Below are 17,970 nucleotides of genomic sequence, written 5' to 3'. Positions count from 1 at the left end.
CAATTTAAAATGAAATAAAATTCAATTATTTTCTAAAATTTCTATTCAAAATTAATTATCCAAAATTTCAATCAAAAATGAACTTAAATATTAAATTATTATTCAAAATTTCAATTAAAATTCAATTATTTCCCAAAATTTTAAATTCAAAATGAACTGAAATTCAATTATTTTCCAAATTTAAAATCAAATAAAATTTAATTATTCTCAAAAATTTGAATTTAAAATTAATTGAATTTTCAATAATTTGAATCTAAAAGCATCTAAAATTTAATTATTTCTAAAATTTTCCATCGAAAATTTTTTTTTTTTTGAAATTTAATAATTTCAATTATAACTCTAAAGAAATTCAATTATTTTTAACTATTTTAATAATATTCTTTGAAAATTCAACTATCTGAAACCATTTTTCAATTAAAAATGATTTTCAAATTATTGTATTTTATCCGCATTTTCTAATAAATTTTTAGTGTAATCATCTAAAATTTTAATTACAAAACACTTAAAGTTTCAATTAATTTAATTAAATTAATCTATTTATAAATATTTTTACATTGAAAAAAAAATTTATTTAATTCAAATAATTGGCTACTTGACTATTATCAAATAAATATTTACTTGAACCAAATAATTTTTATTCGAGTCAATTAAATTATATTTTTTTCAATTACAGAAATTAATGGTTTACAATTTATTTAATTCAAATAAAAATTATTTCGTGCAAGTAAATATTTTATTTGATAATAGTCAAGTAACCAATTATTTGAATCAAATAAATTCTTTTTTTTTCAATGTAAATAATTATTATTCGAGTCAATTAAATGGTATTTGATTGAAATTATTGGTTTTTGCAAATACAGTTTATTTAAAACAAATTTAAAAAAAAAATTTTAATTTATTTAAAACAATTTATTTAATACAAATAAATTTGTTTTAAGTAAATATTTATTTAATAATAGTCAAGTAATCAATTATTTGAATCAAATAAATTTCTTTTCACTGAAATTATTAAAGTTTCAAAAAATGAAAAATTTTGAAAAACAACTTTTAAACATTTTTTTTATTTAAAAATAAAATAAAACCTTCCAATTATATTCAGTTTAAAGTATATTTAAAAAATATGTCGATTATTTGTTGAATCAAAATTTTTTTAATTAAAATAAGAAAAATGACTCACCGTTCGATGAATCCGACATAGTAATTAACACTTTAGGAATACTCTCAAAGATCTTTTTCCCTCGTTTTTTATAATCATGGACTGAAAAATTAAAAAATTATAAAATTAAAAATTTTGTATTAAATAATGATTTTTTTATTTAAATTTATTATTAATTAAATATAATAAAAAATTAAATTAATAAATAATTTAACTATCGTGTTTTTTTTCTATAAAAAAAATATTAATCCAAAAAAATAGAAACAAATTTGATAAAATAACTATAATAATATTTTTATTCAATATTTGTAGTATTCCATTAAAAGGAAATAAATAAAATTCTTTTACTTCTAAAATATATAATTTTCAAAAACAAATTTTAATAATAATTTTTTCCTTCCATCATTATATTACTTTTTATTAATTTGAAAACAAGACAAAATTTTCAATATAGATCATTTTTTATTAAACCAATTTTAAAAATATAATATTCTTTTTTTTATACTTTTTTTTGGACATGTATAAATATTAAAATCAATTTTCTATTGAATAAAATTACTAAAAAAAAAAGATTTATAAACTTCATTATAAAAAAAGTGACAATTTTCTTTAAAAAAAAAGAAAATTTCGTTTTTTATACACAGTAAATAAAGTCAAAAAAAAGGCAGACAAAATTAAAATTTACGATATGTTCATTTTTATATTTTTTTTTTACATTGTGTATTAATTCGAAACAAACATTTATAATAAGGACACTTTAAGAAAATAATAACAAATTTCATGAAATTAAAAAAAGAAGGAACAATTTTTTTCTTTTTTTGAAAAACAAAAATTAACTCTCCTTTCTCGTTGATATATTTTTCATCTAGTTCTCATACATACGTTTTCATTCAAATTGAAAATACAATTTATTATTTTTTTTTTTTTTTCTAACAAGATCTTAAAAATTCTTTTATTTATACATATAAACTCGAATATAAAACAGCATGTATGAAAAAACATGGCAAAAAAAAAAAAAAAAGAAAAACATTTACACTATCACACACTCGATAATAATTTAAAAATTCAAATAAATGCACTCGCGATTGATCCTTTGCAAAAAAAAAACGTCTCCAAGAAACGTTATTGTATCAGTCTTTGTATACTTCCTTAAAAGTTTCTTTTTTTGAAACTTTAAATGAAAAAGTATAAAGTACGACTGATATTAAAAAAAAAAATCTGGTTTCAAGGAAGAAACAAGAACGAAGCACTTGTTGCAAAGATTTTACCGCACAATTAGCGCAGTGTTTTTCTCCTTTCACAATTAAAAATTAATAATTAAATCTAATTTTATTCTCCTCGAATTCCATTGTATATCCTATGATCAGATGTTTGTCCCAATAAACTTTTAAATGCTGAAAAAAAAAAAAATTAAAATCAATATAAAATATAAAATTAAAAGTGAAAAAAAGAAATTACCTTCTTTATCCTCTTCTGAAAGTTCTTTATCGGGGAAAGTCACATCGAATGTAATATACAAATTACCATAAAGATTATTATTTTCATAATTAGGCATACCCTCGCCCTTTTTTCTTATTCGAGCACCATGTTTCGTTACTTTGTCTCTTTTAATTGTTACTTTATGACCATCCAAATGAACAATATCGACACTAAAACCAATTAAAGCATCTTGCAATGATATCGTTACATTTGTATACAAATCGTCACCAATTCGCTCGAATGTGTCATGAGGTTGTGTTCGAATCCTGCAAAATAAAAAGAAAAAATTTTATTTTTTAAATCAAAAAAAGAAAAAATTTTATTTTTTAAATCAAAAAAAGAAATTATTTTTTTTTTTCGAAACTTACTTAATAATTAAATCACCAGGATCTCCATCAATGTGTGGTTCACCTTCAGCAACGAATTTCGTTTCTTGCCCATCAATCATTCCGGGTTCAACTTCAACCTCGAGAATTCGCTCCTCATTAACCAATTGTACATTTGGACAATCGGAGCATACATTTTGTTGTATCATTTGAAATCTTCCATTACCTAAATTACGTGTTACTAATTCCTGTCTGCAATTACATTTTCTCGTTCCTTTCGCTGCTTTCATCACAGGTTTATTTCTCGTAATCTGTAAAAAAAAAGATTTTCTTTTAAATTGGAAAAAAAAGAAATACTAAAATAATTTAGATTTATTAATAAAAATTTGTAAATAATAATTTAAATCCACAACATACCTCTATAAAATTACCACTATATAATTCTTCGAGTGTTACAGATAATTCCATAACAATATTATCTCCCTTAGGTGTTTGATGTTGTTGTTGTTCACCACCAAAATGAAAACCAAAATCACCAAAAAAACTTGCAAATGGATCGGCACCATTCATTGAACCTTCTTTTTTCAAACACTCCTCACCACATCTATCGTATAATTTACGATTTTCAGCATCTGAAAGTGCCTCATAAGCAGCGCCAAGATCCTGAAATTTTTGCGATGCATCAGGATCATTTTTATTTTTATCAGGATGCAATTCCTTTGCTAATTTTCTATAAGCCTTTTTAATTTCATGTGTACTGGCACTTCGTCTAACACCTAAAATATCATAAAAATCTCTCCTGCAATGAAAAATTGAAAATATAAAATTAAATAAAAAAGAAAATTTTTTATCAAATATATTTTAAATTACAAATTTTTTATTATATACTTTTATAATATTTAAAAATAAAAATAAAAAAATTTGTTGATGTTTCAATTGTTATAAGGTTATGTTTGATAATAATTTTTTTTTAAAAAATTAATATCCTTCAATGAAAATGTTAATAAATAATTAATTTTTTTCTAATCTACTTACCCTGCTAATGAAATAATTACACATAATGATAAATTAAGGAAGAATATCCTAGTTAATTGTATTCCTGCCATTCTAGCAGACGTTTTAACAACTTCTGACAAGCTTCAGAAGATTTTGGTCGTGGTTGCCTCTGATTGGTTTACATCACACGTCAAAAAATTTATATATCACTGAACATGTGTTTTCATATAGATAGGAATACTCCACGATTAAAATTGAAAGCACAAAATTTGAAAATATTTTTTTTTTTCGCGCCAGACAATAAACGATAAAGCGCGAAAATCAATTATAAAATTGATTTTATTTTTTTTGTAAACATAATTTTTTCTTATAAAACAAAAATTTCTCAAATTTTCCGAAAGAAATTTTTATTTGCTATTTAATAAATAAAATATAACTGTAATTACAAAATTTATTTTTTTTATTATATTATAGTTTAAAAATTTATTTATTTGTACCGAAAGTTCGTTAAAAGTCTTAATAAGTAGTAAAAATTAATAAATTAAATTTCTTTTTAACAATAGTTTTTTTTTTTTTTTTCATTTAAAGAGGAAAATATTATTTCTACTTAATTTTCCGAACCTTCCGAACTAATATACAATTTGTAAATTGAAAGAAAAAAATAAAATTAATTTAAATATTATTGTTAATTAATTTTTTGTGGCAAATGAAGATTAAATATTCTTTTTTTTATAAAAAGATTCTTTTAACTTTTTACTACTATTTTAATTATTAAAAAGTTAAAAATAATTCATGTTCTCTAAGGCAAACATAACCTTCAATAAACTTCGACGCCTTGGATATATGCACGAAGTAGTATAAGGAGCCCCCACTGCATAGGCAATTTCAGGAAAAACATGTTCTGAGTTTTCCGACTGCCTTTCAATTTGGTAGGATAGCGATACTAGCGCGATTACCGGGAAAATTGTTGCAACTCAACTGGATAATGGCGGAAATGTATGTTTGTGACAGATTTGTCGTCTGCACTCGACTCTTCACGAGCAGATACGAATCATCACGAAACATACATTTCCGCCATTATCCAGTTGAGTTGCAACAATTTTCCCGGTAATCGCGCTAGTATCGCTATAGGCCTGAGCAGAATAGAAACGTAACCGGAATCGTAATCGCAAACGCAACCGGAAGAATGAGTTAGAGAAGGATAGATAGATTGTTTGTCCTTCTCTAACTTATTCTTCCGGTTGCGTTTACGATTACGATTCCGGTTACGTTTCTATTCTGCGTTGGCCTTAACCTACCAAATTGAAAGGCAGTCGGGAAACTCGGTACATATTCATTGTGCATAGTGGGGACTCCTTATACTACTTCGTGGATATATGGAAAAATAACTTTTTAATCGACAATTGTAATAATAAAATTACCTGTATCAGCAGATTGTAATTGTTAATGTTATTTTATGTAAAACGTTATTAAAATACTGTCGGATTAACAAAAAAGAAAAAGAGCACAGAACTTTTAAACAAACTGACTGGAGCGCAACAATGAAAAACAGATTGCCAACATGATAAACGTAAGAAACCGATTGGTCTGCCGTCTGGCGGTCAAAAGTATAAGCTTAACTGGCGGTAAATTTTTAAAAGAGCAAATCAAAATTCTCAACCAAATATACAGTATTTTTACGTAATTACGCAAATTACGTAAGGACTTAATATTTCTCAAAAATAACTATTTTTTCATTAATAATAAAAATTATGTTAATTAAAGCAAGTAGAAATAATAAAATATATAAATTTTCCGAAAATTATTAATCAACCAATCAGATGATGATAATTGCAAATAATGCATACACTATGTATTCACCTTTAGAAATATACTATATAAACATAAACACAATTCACAAATACAAATTTATAACAAAAAAAAAAAAAAAAACCGAGGAATTTACTATTGAGTGTTGTTAAGTGTTTGTTTTATCTATAATTGAATAACAAAGCCAAACAAAACAATTTTAAAAAAATTGTAAGAGTATTAAATAATTTTCTTTGTCTATATTTAAATTGAAAATTACAAAGTGCAAAATGGCGAGCTTCGGTAGGTGAATTTAAAAGAAAAAAATTAAAATTAAATGATTTTTGCTTTATTTCAACTTCGATTTATTTTTTTCTAAATAGAAACATGTGATAAAAATGGAATGGAAACAGTGGAAATTCAAGGTGAAAAAGAAATTGAAGCCACAGAAGATTCTGAAAAAATCACCGTTATAGATCCTGACAGTGAAGTTGGTATTTTTTTTAATAATAATTGAAAATATTTTTCTTAATTCAGAATTTAAATATAAATGATAAATTTAGGAATTGGATTTCAATCATTCGCGGGTAACAAAATTAGAGAATTTGGAACCATTGACAAAAATTGAAAAATTATGCTTCACATGGAATCTGATAACAAAGATAGAAAATCTTAATACACTTGTTACTCTAAAAGAATTGGAATTACGTGACAATCAAATAACAATTATTGAAAATTTGGATTCTTTAGTCAATTTGCAGTAAGTAAATGTTACTATTTTTTTTTTTTTTCGCTAAATATAATTAAATTTTTCTAAATTTTCTAGGGTTCTCGATTTATCTTCCAATCGTATCAAAAAAATTGAAGGTCTCGATAATTTACATAATTTAAAAAAATTATTCCTCTCAACTAATAAAATAACACAAATGGAAAATGTTTCACATTTAAAAAATTTGAATACCTTAGAATTGGGTGACAATAAAATACGTGAAATTGAAAATTTAGATGGTTTAAATAATCTTCAAAATCTTTATTTGGGAAAAAATAAAATAAATAAAATTCAAAAACTCGAATCACTTATTAATCTTCAATTATTAAGTCTACAAAGTAATCGTATTACAGAAATAGAAAATTTAATTGAATTAAAAAATTTAGATCAACTTTATTTATCGGAAAATGGAATAACATTAATTGAAGGTTTAGAAAATTGTCCAAATTTATTAACATTAGATTTGGCAAATAATAAAATCAAGAAAATTCAAAATATCGATCATCTCGATAAATTAGAGGAATTTTGGGTAATATATATTTTTTTTTTATCAATTATTAATTGTTAATTATATATTTTTTTAACAATTATTATTATTTATAAAATTATCTAAATTTCAGGCAAATAATAATTTAATTGAAGATTGGCCAACAGTGGAAAATTTAGCAAAAAACAAATTATTGCAAACTGTTTATTTGGAGAATAATCCAATTGCAAAAGATGCTAATTATCGAAGAAAAATTAAATTAATTTTACCCTGGTTATCGCAATTGGATGCTACTTTGTGTAGATGAACAAAAACACTAAATTGAAATTTCAAAGTATGTTTAAATTTATTATTTAAATAATTTTGTATAAATTTTTAAATTTAAATTAATTTCTTTTTTGTTTAAATTTATTATTTAAATAATTTCGTTTAATTTTTAAATTTAAATTAATTTCCTTTTTTGTTTAAATTTATTATTTAAATAATTTCGTTTAATTTATAAATTTAAATTAATTAATTTTTTGTTTCAGGATCAATGTTCTTACATTAAGAACAACTTTATAAAAATATTGAATGAACAGAATTTGATGTTATTTCGATGTTGAATGTTTTTTTCCAAACTAACAAAAATAACATTTCGTATATTTAACAAGAAACAAATTTTTTGATTGATAATGTGATAATTAAAGTGAAAATTTATGTAAAAATAGTCAAATACTAATTTCTAATTGTATTTCTGTCATTTTAATATTTTTATTCTAGAAATTAAGAACTGAATCTTTGTAATAACAATTTTTTCAGTACGGTCACAATCATTTTTTTTTTTTAATGACAAACTTTATATAACTAAAGCTACATTTAATGTTTCCTATATACTTTTTAAAAATATTTTATTATTAAAATAATATTAATATTGTAATCAAATAAACTTCCATATTAAATAAAATAAAAATACTGTATTACTTTTTCAATTTAAAAAAAAAATGAATTTTTGTTACGTAATTATGAAGAAAATTATATTCTTGTTTTTTTTTTAATTGCATTTAGAAAAAAATTGTTTAAAAATGCCATAATGTGAAAATTCGGAAATAGGTTATATAAATTCCACATTAAATAAAATAAAAATACTATTACCTTTTTAGTTTTTCAATTTAAAAAAAAAATCATTTTTGTTTTGTCACACGTAGAAATTAGATTCTTGTTTTTTAATTATATTTAAAAGAAAATTGTTTAAAAATCTCATAATAGGTAAAAATTCAAAAATATACTATCAATAATTAAAACAACTTTTTCTTTACAATAAACTAAAAACATTTTAATAAAAAAAAATATCACATTTATGTAAATTAATTCTATATATATATTTTTTTCTGAAACTTGTCATTCATAACCTAAAAATTTTTAGTTTACAAAACACATTTAAATAAAAATCATTCTATTGGATAGTAAATTCCGGAATTATTGTTAACCAATCAAAAACAATCAAATCTAGTTATTTTCCTTAAAAAAAAAAAACTCACCGGTAATTTAATCCTTTTCTAGAGATATTAACAAAATACCACGTGATTCAATTAAATAGTACAAATTTTTTTTTTTTCGACAACACATCATCATGGATAATTAAAACATTTTTCAAATTAATTTCACACTATTTTCTCTCGTTTTTTTTTTAACTAGGTGTTTTTTTTTTTAGTAAATTTTTTTGCGCACGCGTATTTAAAAAACATGACGTCACAAACGGCAGCGAGCGGCCATTTTGTGAGTGTACTCTCAATTGGGATATTTGTGTAGTTGAGGGACTGCCGGATTAAAATTGAATGATTTAAATTTATCGATAGCCTCCAAAAAAAAAAAAAAAAAAAACTACAAGTACCGAATTACATGTGCTTAGTGTTAAATTTATATTATTAGCTAATAATTTAACAGATTCATAAAATGGAGGAAAAAGCATCCCTCAAAGAACTTGACCAGTGGATAGAACAGTTGAATGACTGCAAACAACTGACAGAAAGCCAAGTGAAAACTCTCTGTGACAAGGTATATATATTTTACAACAAATTATTCAATTTCAAGAAGAAAAGAAAAATTATGCATTTCATGTTTCGCGAGTGTTTTCTTTTTTTTTGTGAATAAAAAAAAAAAAAAAACTTCAACAGGTACTTACGATTGTTAACGATCGAGAATTTATAGCCGTTCCCTATAAAGCATCACTAAGCCAACACGTTATTATTGGAATATAGCTAATTTATTTTTTTTGATATCGAGAATATTAATAGGTTTTTTTTTTTTTTTTGAATTTAATTTTTCAAGACCAGGATAACAAAAATTAAATAATTTTTTTTTCCTTATTAAAATTCATTTATTACAATTTGCAAAATATTTTCTAGTCGTTAAATTTTTGCGAATTTTAATAATTTTTGGAAATTTCAATATTCAAAAAAACAAATTTGTCAAAAATTAATAAAAACGAAATAAAATAATTATTTTATTTGACAAATGCAAGATAATTTTTTTTCTAAAGGAAAAATTTGAAATTTGTTTGTATAAATTTTTAATTTATATTTATCGTTTTTCATTTTTTCAGGCGAAAGAAATTTTAGCCAAGGAATCGAATGTACAAGAAGTGAAATGTCCAGTAACAGTTTGCGGAGATGTTCATGGACAGTTTCACGATTTAATGGAACTCTTTCGAATAGGTGGCAAATCTCCTGACACAAATTATTTATTTATGGGAGATTATGTAGATCGTGGTTATTATTCGGTTGAAACTGTGACACTTCTTGTAGCTCTTAAGGTAAGGAAAAAAAAAAACAAAATCTATTAATGTAAAACTTATTACAGGATGTTTAGCGGAAATTGAAATTTCTCTTCATTTTTATGAAATTCTCATGTTTTTTATTTATTTATTTATTTTTTTTTTTTTAATAATTCTTCAAATTATCTTAATTGAAATTTGCTAAAATTATCATTTTTTCTTTCAATTTCTTAATTTTTTAATTTGCTTTCATGTTTTTAAAATTCTCGTTTTTTAAAACATTTTTTTCGCATATTCTAATTTTTTTGAAAGTTCTAAAATTTATTTAGTAATTACAAAGTGGGCAAAATTTTCAATTTTCCTGACAAATACTCCACCTTTTATTTTGTAAATTACTAAAAATTCTCGATTTTTCTTTCAAATTTCCTATTTTTCTTTCTTGATATTTTTCTGGTGCGCATGAATTTCCCATAAAAATCATTAATTATAATTTTTATTTTAAAGTACATTATTGGAGATAATTATTTTTTTTTAGACGAATTTTTAATATTCCAATTAAAATTTAACAGATTTTCTTTTTATACAAATTTTTACATAACAAAATATTTTTAAAGAAATTTAATTTTTAATTCTCATTGAAATGAATTTTTTAATTGACAGAAATTCCAATTCACCGAATTTTAATTTGTCTGAATTTTTATTTTTATGAAATTGCAATTTTATTTGTCCGAAATTACAAATAACCGAACAATCGATAGAAAGATTTCGGCGAAATTTTAAAAATCAATTACGATTTTCTTTGATAATTTCTGATTGATCAATTTTTGAAAATTACACCGAAATATTTTTTTGTCAATTATTTATTCAGCTATTTATAATTTAGAAATAAAAGAAAATTTGACTACTTAAAAATTCTATCAATTAAAAATTTTGTACAAATAAAAGTTCGAACAAATTATAAATACCCTGAATTAGAATTTCTCTCATTTAAAAATTCAAAATCACCTGAAATTCAATTAAATGTGAATTCTATTAAATTAAAATTCTAATTAAAATTCTTTTAAATAAAAAAAATCATGTTAATTAAATGATTAAAATAAAAATTCTCACGAACAAAAATTCTATAGTAATTTTGTTATGTAAAAATTGTTGTATAAAAAAATATTTTCATAGTTTCAAGTGAAGATTGAAAAAAAAGTTATTTTAGACCTTGAAAAACTTTGATAAGTCCTTAAATTGTTTATTCAAAAATTTGCTGGTATTTTACTAATAAATTGATAGGAAATTTAATTATTTTTTTTTTAAATTATGCCTTTTGTAAAATTAAAATTTTTAATTTACAAATTTACAAATTGCTTTTTTTTTTAATTTTTTTGTTTTTTTTTATATGTGTAGGTGAGATATCGCGAGAGAATAACGATTTTACGTGGGAATCATGAGTCAAGACAAATCACACAAGTTTATGGATTTTATGATGAATGTTTACGAAAGTATGGCAATGCAAATGTATGGAAATTCTTCACGGATCTTTTTGATTATCTGCCATTGACGGCCTTGGTGGATGGACAAATCTTCTGCTTACATGGTGGTCTTTCGCCCTCGATCGACACGCTGGATCACATTCGTGCATTAGATCGTCTTCAAGAAGTTCCTCACGAGGTAAATATATATATATATATGAGAGATTCTTTTTCAATCGCCCCAGCCCAAACAGTCAATGTTCTGGGATTGGCTTCATACTTTGGTAAATTGTTGTCCTATATGATAGTAATAAATCCCTAAAATATAAACTCATTAAAAAAATATTTGTAGAAAGTAGAGGGGGTTGAAGTTTTGACGTTAAGGGTAACATTGTCATTTTCAAATCCGTTTAACTATGACAAAAGTTAATGGATTTTAATTTATCTATAATGAATTTTATTGCATTTTTCACGTACTTTTCAAAAATGTATACGAAATTTAAAAAAAAAAATTTTTTAACCCCTTTTTTTCAAAATCAACCCTTATTTTTCGATTTTCACCCCTTCGGGTATTTTTTTTTTTTTATTTTCATTGGAAAGCTGAGGTTTTTTCCGATGAGCTATGTAAATATGAAAATGGGACAACAATAATTTTGTGAGTAACAGAATATTAAAGTAGGCGGTGCCGATAAGGGGTGTACCTGGAGATCATCTTTGAGGATTTAGATAGGCACCGCCTAATTTAATATTATGTTTCTCACAAAATTATTGTTGTCCCATTTTCATATTTACATAGCTCATGGGAAAAAACCTCAGCTTTCCAATGAAAATAAAAAAAAAACAAAAAAAAATTCCCGAAGGGGTGAAAATCGAAAAATAAGGGTTGATTTTGAAAAAAAGGGGTCAAAATTTTTTTTTTTTAAATTTTGTATACATTTTTGAAAAGTACGTGAAAAATGCAATAAAATTCATTATAGATAAATTAAAATCCATTAACTTTTGTCATATTTAAACGGATTTGAAAATGACAATGTTACCCTTAACGTCAAAACTTCAACCCCCTCTACTTTCTACAAATATTTTTTTAATGAGTTTATATTTTAGGGATTTATTACTATCATATAGGACAACAATTTACCAAAGTATGAAGCCAATCCCAGAACATTGACTTTTTGGGCTGGGGCGATTGAAAAAGAATCTCTCATATATATATTCAATTTCAAGAATTATTAAACTAATACTTCATTTTTATACATTTAAATAGTTTTTGAAATATAATTTTTTATTTGAATTTCTTAATTTTTATATCTTTGAATATTTTTTTCAATTAACAAATTAAAAAATTAAATTAAAATTAATTTAACTAAAAAATTTTTTCTTAATTAATTATTTCAAATAATTTGAATGAAATTCTTAATAAATTTAATTATCTTAAACTATTTTCAATTCAATTATTTTTAAAAAATGTTAGCAAAAATTATTTGATAAATTATTTTCAATTCTGTAAAATTTTACAAAATATTTTGAAATTCAATTATTTCCAAAAAATTTCAACTGTAACTCTTCCAAAAATTCAATTATTAATTTTAATATTTCTTTAAAAATTCAGTTATTTAAAAAAAATTTAAATATTTTCCCAAATTTTTTTTTTTTTTCATTAAAACTAAAAATTGTGCAAAAATTTTGAATTCAAATTATTTGCATAAATCAGACTTTGAAAAAATTTTTAAATGGAACTTTAAAAAAATTTTTTTTTGCAGAAATTTGTCCTAATAAATTAAAATTTTGAAAATTTATCTTAGTTTGGTTTTGAAATATTAAAAATAAATTTTCTTGATAATATTCTTGTAGGATTATTTTTATTAAGGAATGAAAAATTAAATTAAATAATATACAATAACATTAAATATTTAAAGTAAAATATTTATTAACTAATTACATTAAAAAATCGACTTTTTCGCTCCTTAAAGTCGATCCAAGGCCTGAAATCACCAAAAAAATTACAATTTAAAATCACTTGAAGTTCAATTAATTTTAAAAATCTGAATGGTAAATATTTGAAAATTCAATTACTTTAAAAAAAAAAATTATCTAAAATTATTTGATAAATTATTTTCAATTCTGTAAAATTTAATTATTGTCTGAAATTTAACAAAATCTTTTGAAATTTAATTATTTCCAAAAAAAAAATAACTCTTCCAAATTTCAATTATTATTAATAATTTTAATATGTTTTTAAAAATTTAATTATTTAAAAAAAGTTTCAATGAAAACTTTAAAATTGAATTGTTTTCAAATTTTTTTTTTTTTAGAAATTTGTCCTGTTTATTTAAAATTGAGAAATTAATAAAATGGATTTAATATCTAATAACATTCGTTATTTAAAACAAAATACTTATTAACTAATTAAATTTATTTGAAATAAAAAAATCTACTTTTTCAAATTTTTGTGTGGATGTAAATCGACTTTTTTTTGTTCTGTAAAGTCGATCCGATGTCTGAATTTTTATTAATTAATTTTTAAACGATAGTAAATAATCAAAATTAACGTGAAAAAAAAGAAGGGAAAAAGTAAAGAATAATTATTTTAATATTCAGGGTCCTATGTGCGATCTATTGTGGTCAGATCCCGATGACAGAGGAGGATGGGGTATTTCTCCACGTGGAGCGGGTTACACATTCGGTCAGGATATTTCTGAAACGTTTAATCATTCGAATGGCTTAACACTCGTTTCACGAGCGCATCAATTGGTTATGGAGGGTTATAATTGGTACGTATCAAAATAAAATTCGTATTTCTAATTTCATTTTTATTTTTCTATTATCTTTTATTTTATTTTATCTTTTTTTTTTTTTATCTCCACAGGTGTCACGATCGAAACGTTGTAACTATATTCTCCGCTCCCAATTATTGTTATCGCTGTGGTAATCAAGCTGCAATTATGGAACTAGATGATGCATTGAAATATTCATTGTAAGTAAAAAAAAAAACAATTTTTTTTTATTAATTTGTTAGATTAAAAAATGTAAATTAATTTTTCTCCATCTTAGCTTGCAGTTTGATCCAGCACCAAGACGTGGTGAACCACACGTGACGAGAAGGACGCCCGATTACTTCATGTAAAATGATCGAAAATGGCAGTCGATGATAATTTTTTTTGAGGTAGGAGAAGGAAAAACAAATCTGATTTTATAGCGATGATATGGAAACAATTAAGACACAAGAATTTAAAAAAATAAATAAAACAATCGGGATGAGTGTAAGGACTCTTCTTGAGTCTTACTCGTCATATATAAATAAATATATATATATATATAAATATAAATATAGTCACCAAGTATTATATGATGGCTCGCGAAAAGGTGCGTTCCTCTCTTTTTAATTGTCGAGGGAGCATTCAAAAAAAAAATAATCGCGTGCAATATGTTTAAAAATCCATACCATACATGTAGAGACTCAATAAGATATTTACGCCAACCGAAAAAAAAAATCGTTTCACTAAATGAATTTTACACAACAAAAACTTGAGTCTTAATAATGTTTTCAAAATGTACTGCTTCTAATTCGATCGCGGATAGGCATACATAAAAAAAAAAATCCATTGAAAATTCGAGTATACTCATTTTCATTTTACGAGTTGTTCTCCAGTGAGAAAAACAAGGAAAAACGTTTGTCATTCGAGATTTGGAATCTTGTATATTTAAGAGCGTTTCGCATTATATGATTGATATGAACGGAGCACGCAATCCGTAAATGCATGTTGATTCACAAAAAAAAAAGAAAAACAAAATTGATGGGTTGATGCAACGGTGTGAATAACTTCATTTTTCATCAAAAAAAAAAAAAAAATACATTTCTTTAAATCTAAAAAATTTTTCATAAAATAGAAAATAAGATAACTAAAAATACAATCATAAAAAAAATCTCGTAATTTACAATCTAATGAAACAATAACTTTTTTAAGAAAAAAAAAAAAAACTATAATATTTTATCGAAACAATAATAATAATAATATATTATCGAAACAAAACACTTTTGCATCAATCCTAGATGACGAACTTTTGTTAAAAAAAAAAAAAAAAGAAAAAAGAAAAAATACGCACCTAAAATTGAGAATAGATTGTTCGTGACGATACTGATCAACTTTTTACTAATTGCTAAGTATAAGTGAAGCTTTGATGAATAAACATATGTATAATGCAAGCCAAAACCCAATTTCTTTTGTGTCAAAAAAAAAAAAAAAACAAAAAAAAACAAAAAAAAATTGATACAATAGTTAAAGAAGGCACGGACTTAAATGTTTGGCTCTTTTTAGACCAAAATTTAAAACAAAAAAATTTAAAAGCATGCAAATCGACTATATGCATAATGAATAATTACAAGTAGTATTTCTAGAGCGGTGGCTTTCTTATCTTTATTATTATTATTATTATAATTATTATTATTATTATTATGATTATTATAAGAAAAAAAAAAGATGGACGTGAAAGGCATAGAAAAAAAAACAAATACACGCAATAGTGACGCAGACTGAGCATTTTTTTTTTATTTTCTATATTTAAACTCGTCATTATTAATTTAAACTCATTAATGAATTCCATTAAAAATTTTTTTTTTTTTGTTTATACAAATATAAATTCTAATGACTGGAATGCGTGATAATTTTAGAGATTAAAAAAAAAAGTTTATTATAAAAATTTGAATGAGTTGACAAAAAAAAAATAGTTTAAATATGAATGAAGTTTAAAAAATAGTCATTAGAAATTGTATAGATAATATTTTATATTTGCTCTATATATTTATTATTACACTTTACATGAATTTTTTTTTTATTAAATTTTTGCACTATCACAAAATTTGAATTTTTACATGTTATATATATATATATATCGAATGCGTAAAGAATGTTCAGTTTAATTTTACGTGTATAGACAAAATAATTTGTGAAACCTTTTTTTATATTACACTTTTTCTTTGTAAAGTTTTTGTTACCCGTTTTCGCTATAATTAGTATAAATACATATATAAATATATAAATAGAATGTGAAAAAAATTTGCGCACGTAAGATTAATGAAACGTGACTAAAGAAAAAAAAAAGATGAAATTAAATATGTGATAAATTAATTTTTGACTTAGTTCACCTGCAAAATTTTTTTTTTTTATTTTTAATTAAAATTTATTTTTTTTAATTTAACAATTATTGAAAAATTGGGAATTAAGTAAAATTAACAATTTTTTCTTAATATTTGAATCTTAAATTAAACAATTTTTGAAAATAGAAACAAAATTAATTTTTCTATTGCAGGTAAACTATTTTGTCATAAACAATATGCCTTGAAAATAATTTTCATATTTTATATAAAACGGTTTTTCAGACACTCTTAACAAATTTTGTGTCTTACGTGCGTTTATTAATTTTTTCCTTAAATAATTTTCATTTGACATTTTTGTCAAAAAAAAAAAAGAAACAAAGAAATGTGAGTTTTTTGATTTTCTCGTATTTCTATAATTAATTTGATAAAATTGTATTATAGATAAAAGTGTACAATTTTATTGTTGTATTTCAATTTACAAGGTAAAATTTTCTAAAAAAGAACTTGAAAAAATAAATATGGGAAATTTTCATATTTGAAAAAAAAAAATAATGAAAAATTGAATGTATTTTTTTTTTCTCAGTTCTTTAATTACTTTGTTAATTAATATACATTTTCTTATAAACGCGTGTCTTTTCGTCAAATTTGTAATAGTTTCAATTTTATGGAGAAAAACAAAAAAAAAAAAAAAAAACTTTCACATTGTTTTTTGAGCTTAGAATTATTGTCACTTTGCCGAAATGAAACAAAATGATTAAAAAAAAAAAAATAAAAGAAAGCTGTTGTACTCGGACTTTGATTAATTTTTATTCTCAACAATTGTTGTTTTAATTAACATAATTAAAAAATAATTATTTAAGTTTAGGAAAAAAGAAAATTTTACACTGCGGTGAGTATTTAAAAATAGATTTAACTTTCGTAATTAAAATTTTATTTTATTTCTATAGCTTTGTCGATTTCTAAACTATTTGCTTTGTCATTAAAAAAGTCAGCAAATTTTTAACTGTTAGGAAGCGTTAGCGTTCAATTCGACAGATATTCTTCGACTTTGCTGGAACTAATTCACTTTTTGAACATATAAAGTTTAACATTTAATAGTGAATATGAAATTTTTTATCAGTGCCACTTTTATTATTATTATTATTCTCGTGATTAAAATATCAGGTAATAAATTTTAATTTCTTTCTTTTCCAAAACGTGAAAAAAAATTAATTTAAAATTTCGAAAAAAAAATAGAAATTATTTAATTTAGATTCTTTTTTTAATTTGCAAAAAAATTTTAACATTTTCTTTTTTTGTTTTTTGTTTTATAGGATCGGATATTAGAAAGGATCCTATATATTATCCTGGACAATTGGTAGAAATTATAGATGGTCCTTTTAAAGATTCATTTGCATATTACAGTCATCCGAATCCAATGAAAACTTACAATGTTTTTGTATTCATTCCAAAGGAAGAAAAAAATGGAAAACTCAATTTTAACAATCAAGAATTATCAATTGATTATATTAAACCAGCTCCACATTATGAAAGTATAGACATTTTTAAGCCCATATAAATAAAAGTGATTATTTTTTTTTTCCTCAAAAGAAAAATGTGTATATTGTATAATAATGTTTTTTTTTATATTTCAATTTTTTTTAAAAGAAATTTAATTCA

The 17,970-nt window shown here is 22.7% G+C and overlaps 3 protein-coding genes across 3 annotated transcripts; 2 read left to right on the top strand and 1 right to left on the bottom strand.

Annotated features, from left to right (window-relative positions):
• Positions 1-1,830: 1,830 nt before the first annotated feature.
• Positions 1,831-4,158, bottom strand: LOC127285176 (dnaJ homolog shv). The gene is made up of 5 exons (XM_051311042.1): positions 3,997-4,158; positions 3,379-3,760; positions 3,004-3,272; positions 2,615-2,901; positions 1,831-2,550 (listed from the first exon to the last, which is right to left on the bottom strand). Exons 1-5 carry the CDS (start codon positions 4,065-4,067, stop codon positions 2,486-2,488), a joined length of 1,074 nt encoding a protein of 357 aa, XP_051166999.1. The 5' UTR covers positions 4,068-4,158; the 3' UTR covers positions 1,831-2,485.
• Positions 4,159-5,823: 1,665 nt separating this feature from the next.
• Positions 5,824-7,743, top strand: LOC127285177 (protein phosphatase 1 regulatory subunit 7-like). The gene is made up of 6 exons (XM_051311043.1): positions 5,824-6,048; positions 6,129-6,235; positions 6,309-6,505; positions 6,572-7,043; positions 7,135-7,335; positions 7,532-7,743. The coding sequence occupies exons 1-5, from the start codon at positions 6,036-6,038 to the stop codon at positions 7,306-7,308; spliced, it is 963 nt and encodes a 320-aa protein (XP_051167000.1). The 5' UTR covers positions 5,824-6,035; the 3' UTR covers positions 7,309-7,335; positions 7,532-7,743.
• A 999-nt stretch (positions 7,744-8,742) lies between these two features.
• Positions 8,743-17,859, top strand: LOC127285179 (serine/threonine-protein phosphatase 2A catalytic subunit alpha isoform). Its single transcript, XM_051311047.1, has 7 exons — positions 8,743-9,038; positions 9,586-9,795; positions 11,152-11,415; positions 13,815-13,987; positions 14,083-14,190; positions 14,268-14,379; positions 17,625-17,859. The coding sequence occupies exons 1-6, from the start codon at positions 8,937-8,939 to the stop codon at positions 14,338-14,340; spliced, it is 930 nt and encodes a 309-aa protein (XP_051167004.1). The 5' UTR covers positions 8,743-8,936; the 3' UTR covers positions 14,341-14,379; positions 17,625-17,859.
• Positions 17,860-17,970: the final 111 nt, after the last annotated feature.

This window comes from Leptopilina boulardi, unplaced genomic scaffold (genome assembly GCF_019393585.1).
Source record: "Leptopilina boulardi isolate dan_hultmark-lab unplaced genomic scaffold, ZJU_Lbou_2.1 LbouV2_330, whole genome shotgun sequence".
NCBI classification, from domain to species: Eukaryota; Metazoa; Arthropoda; class Insecta; order Hymenoptera; family Figitidae; genus Leptopilina; species Leptopilina boulardi.
Note: the sequence above shows the minus strand (reverse complement) of the source record. Positions and strands in the feature narration are given on the sequence as shown.

Excerpts from the sequence above, each read along its gene's own strand:
- LOC127285176 (XM_051311042.1), bottom strand. The coding sequence starts at position 4,067 with ATGGCAGGAATACAATTAACTAGGATATTCTTCCTTAATTTATCATTA. Across the intron at positions 3,761-3,996 it reads GTAATTATTTCATTAGCAGG|GAGAGATTTTTATGATATTT; the intron begins GTAAGTAGATTA and ends TTTTCATTGCAG. Across the intron at positions 2,902-3,003 it reads CCTGGTGATTTAATTATTAA|GATTCGAACACAACCTCATG; the intron begins GTAAGTTTCGAA and ends TTTATTTTGCAG.
- LOC127285177 (XM_051311043.1), top strand. Across the intron at positions 6,236-6,308 it reads TTATAGATCCTGACAGTGAA|GAATTGGATTTCAATCATTC; the intron begins GTTGGTATTTTT and ends TGATAAATTTAG. Across the intron at positions 7,044-7,134 it reads ATAAATTAGAGGAATTTTGG|GCAAATAATAATTTAATTGA; the intron begins GTAATATATATT and ends TCTAAATTTCAG.
- LOC127285179 (XM_051311047.1), top strand. The coding sequence starts at position 8,937 with ATGGAGGAAAAAGCATCCCTCAAAGAACTTGACCAGTGGATAGAACAG. Across the intron at positions 9,039-9,585 it reads TGAAAACTCTCTGTGACAAG|GCGAAAGAAATTTTAGCCAA; the intron begins GTATATATATTT and ends TCATTTTTTCAG. Across the intron at positions 11,416-13,814 it reads TTCAAGAAGTTCCTCACGAG|GGTCCTATGTGCGATCTATT; the intron begins GTAAATATATAT and ends TTTAATATTCAG.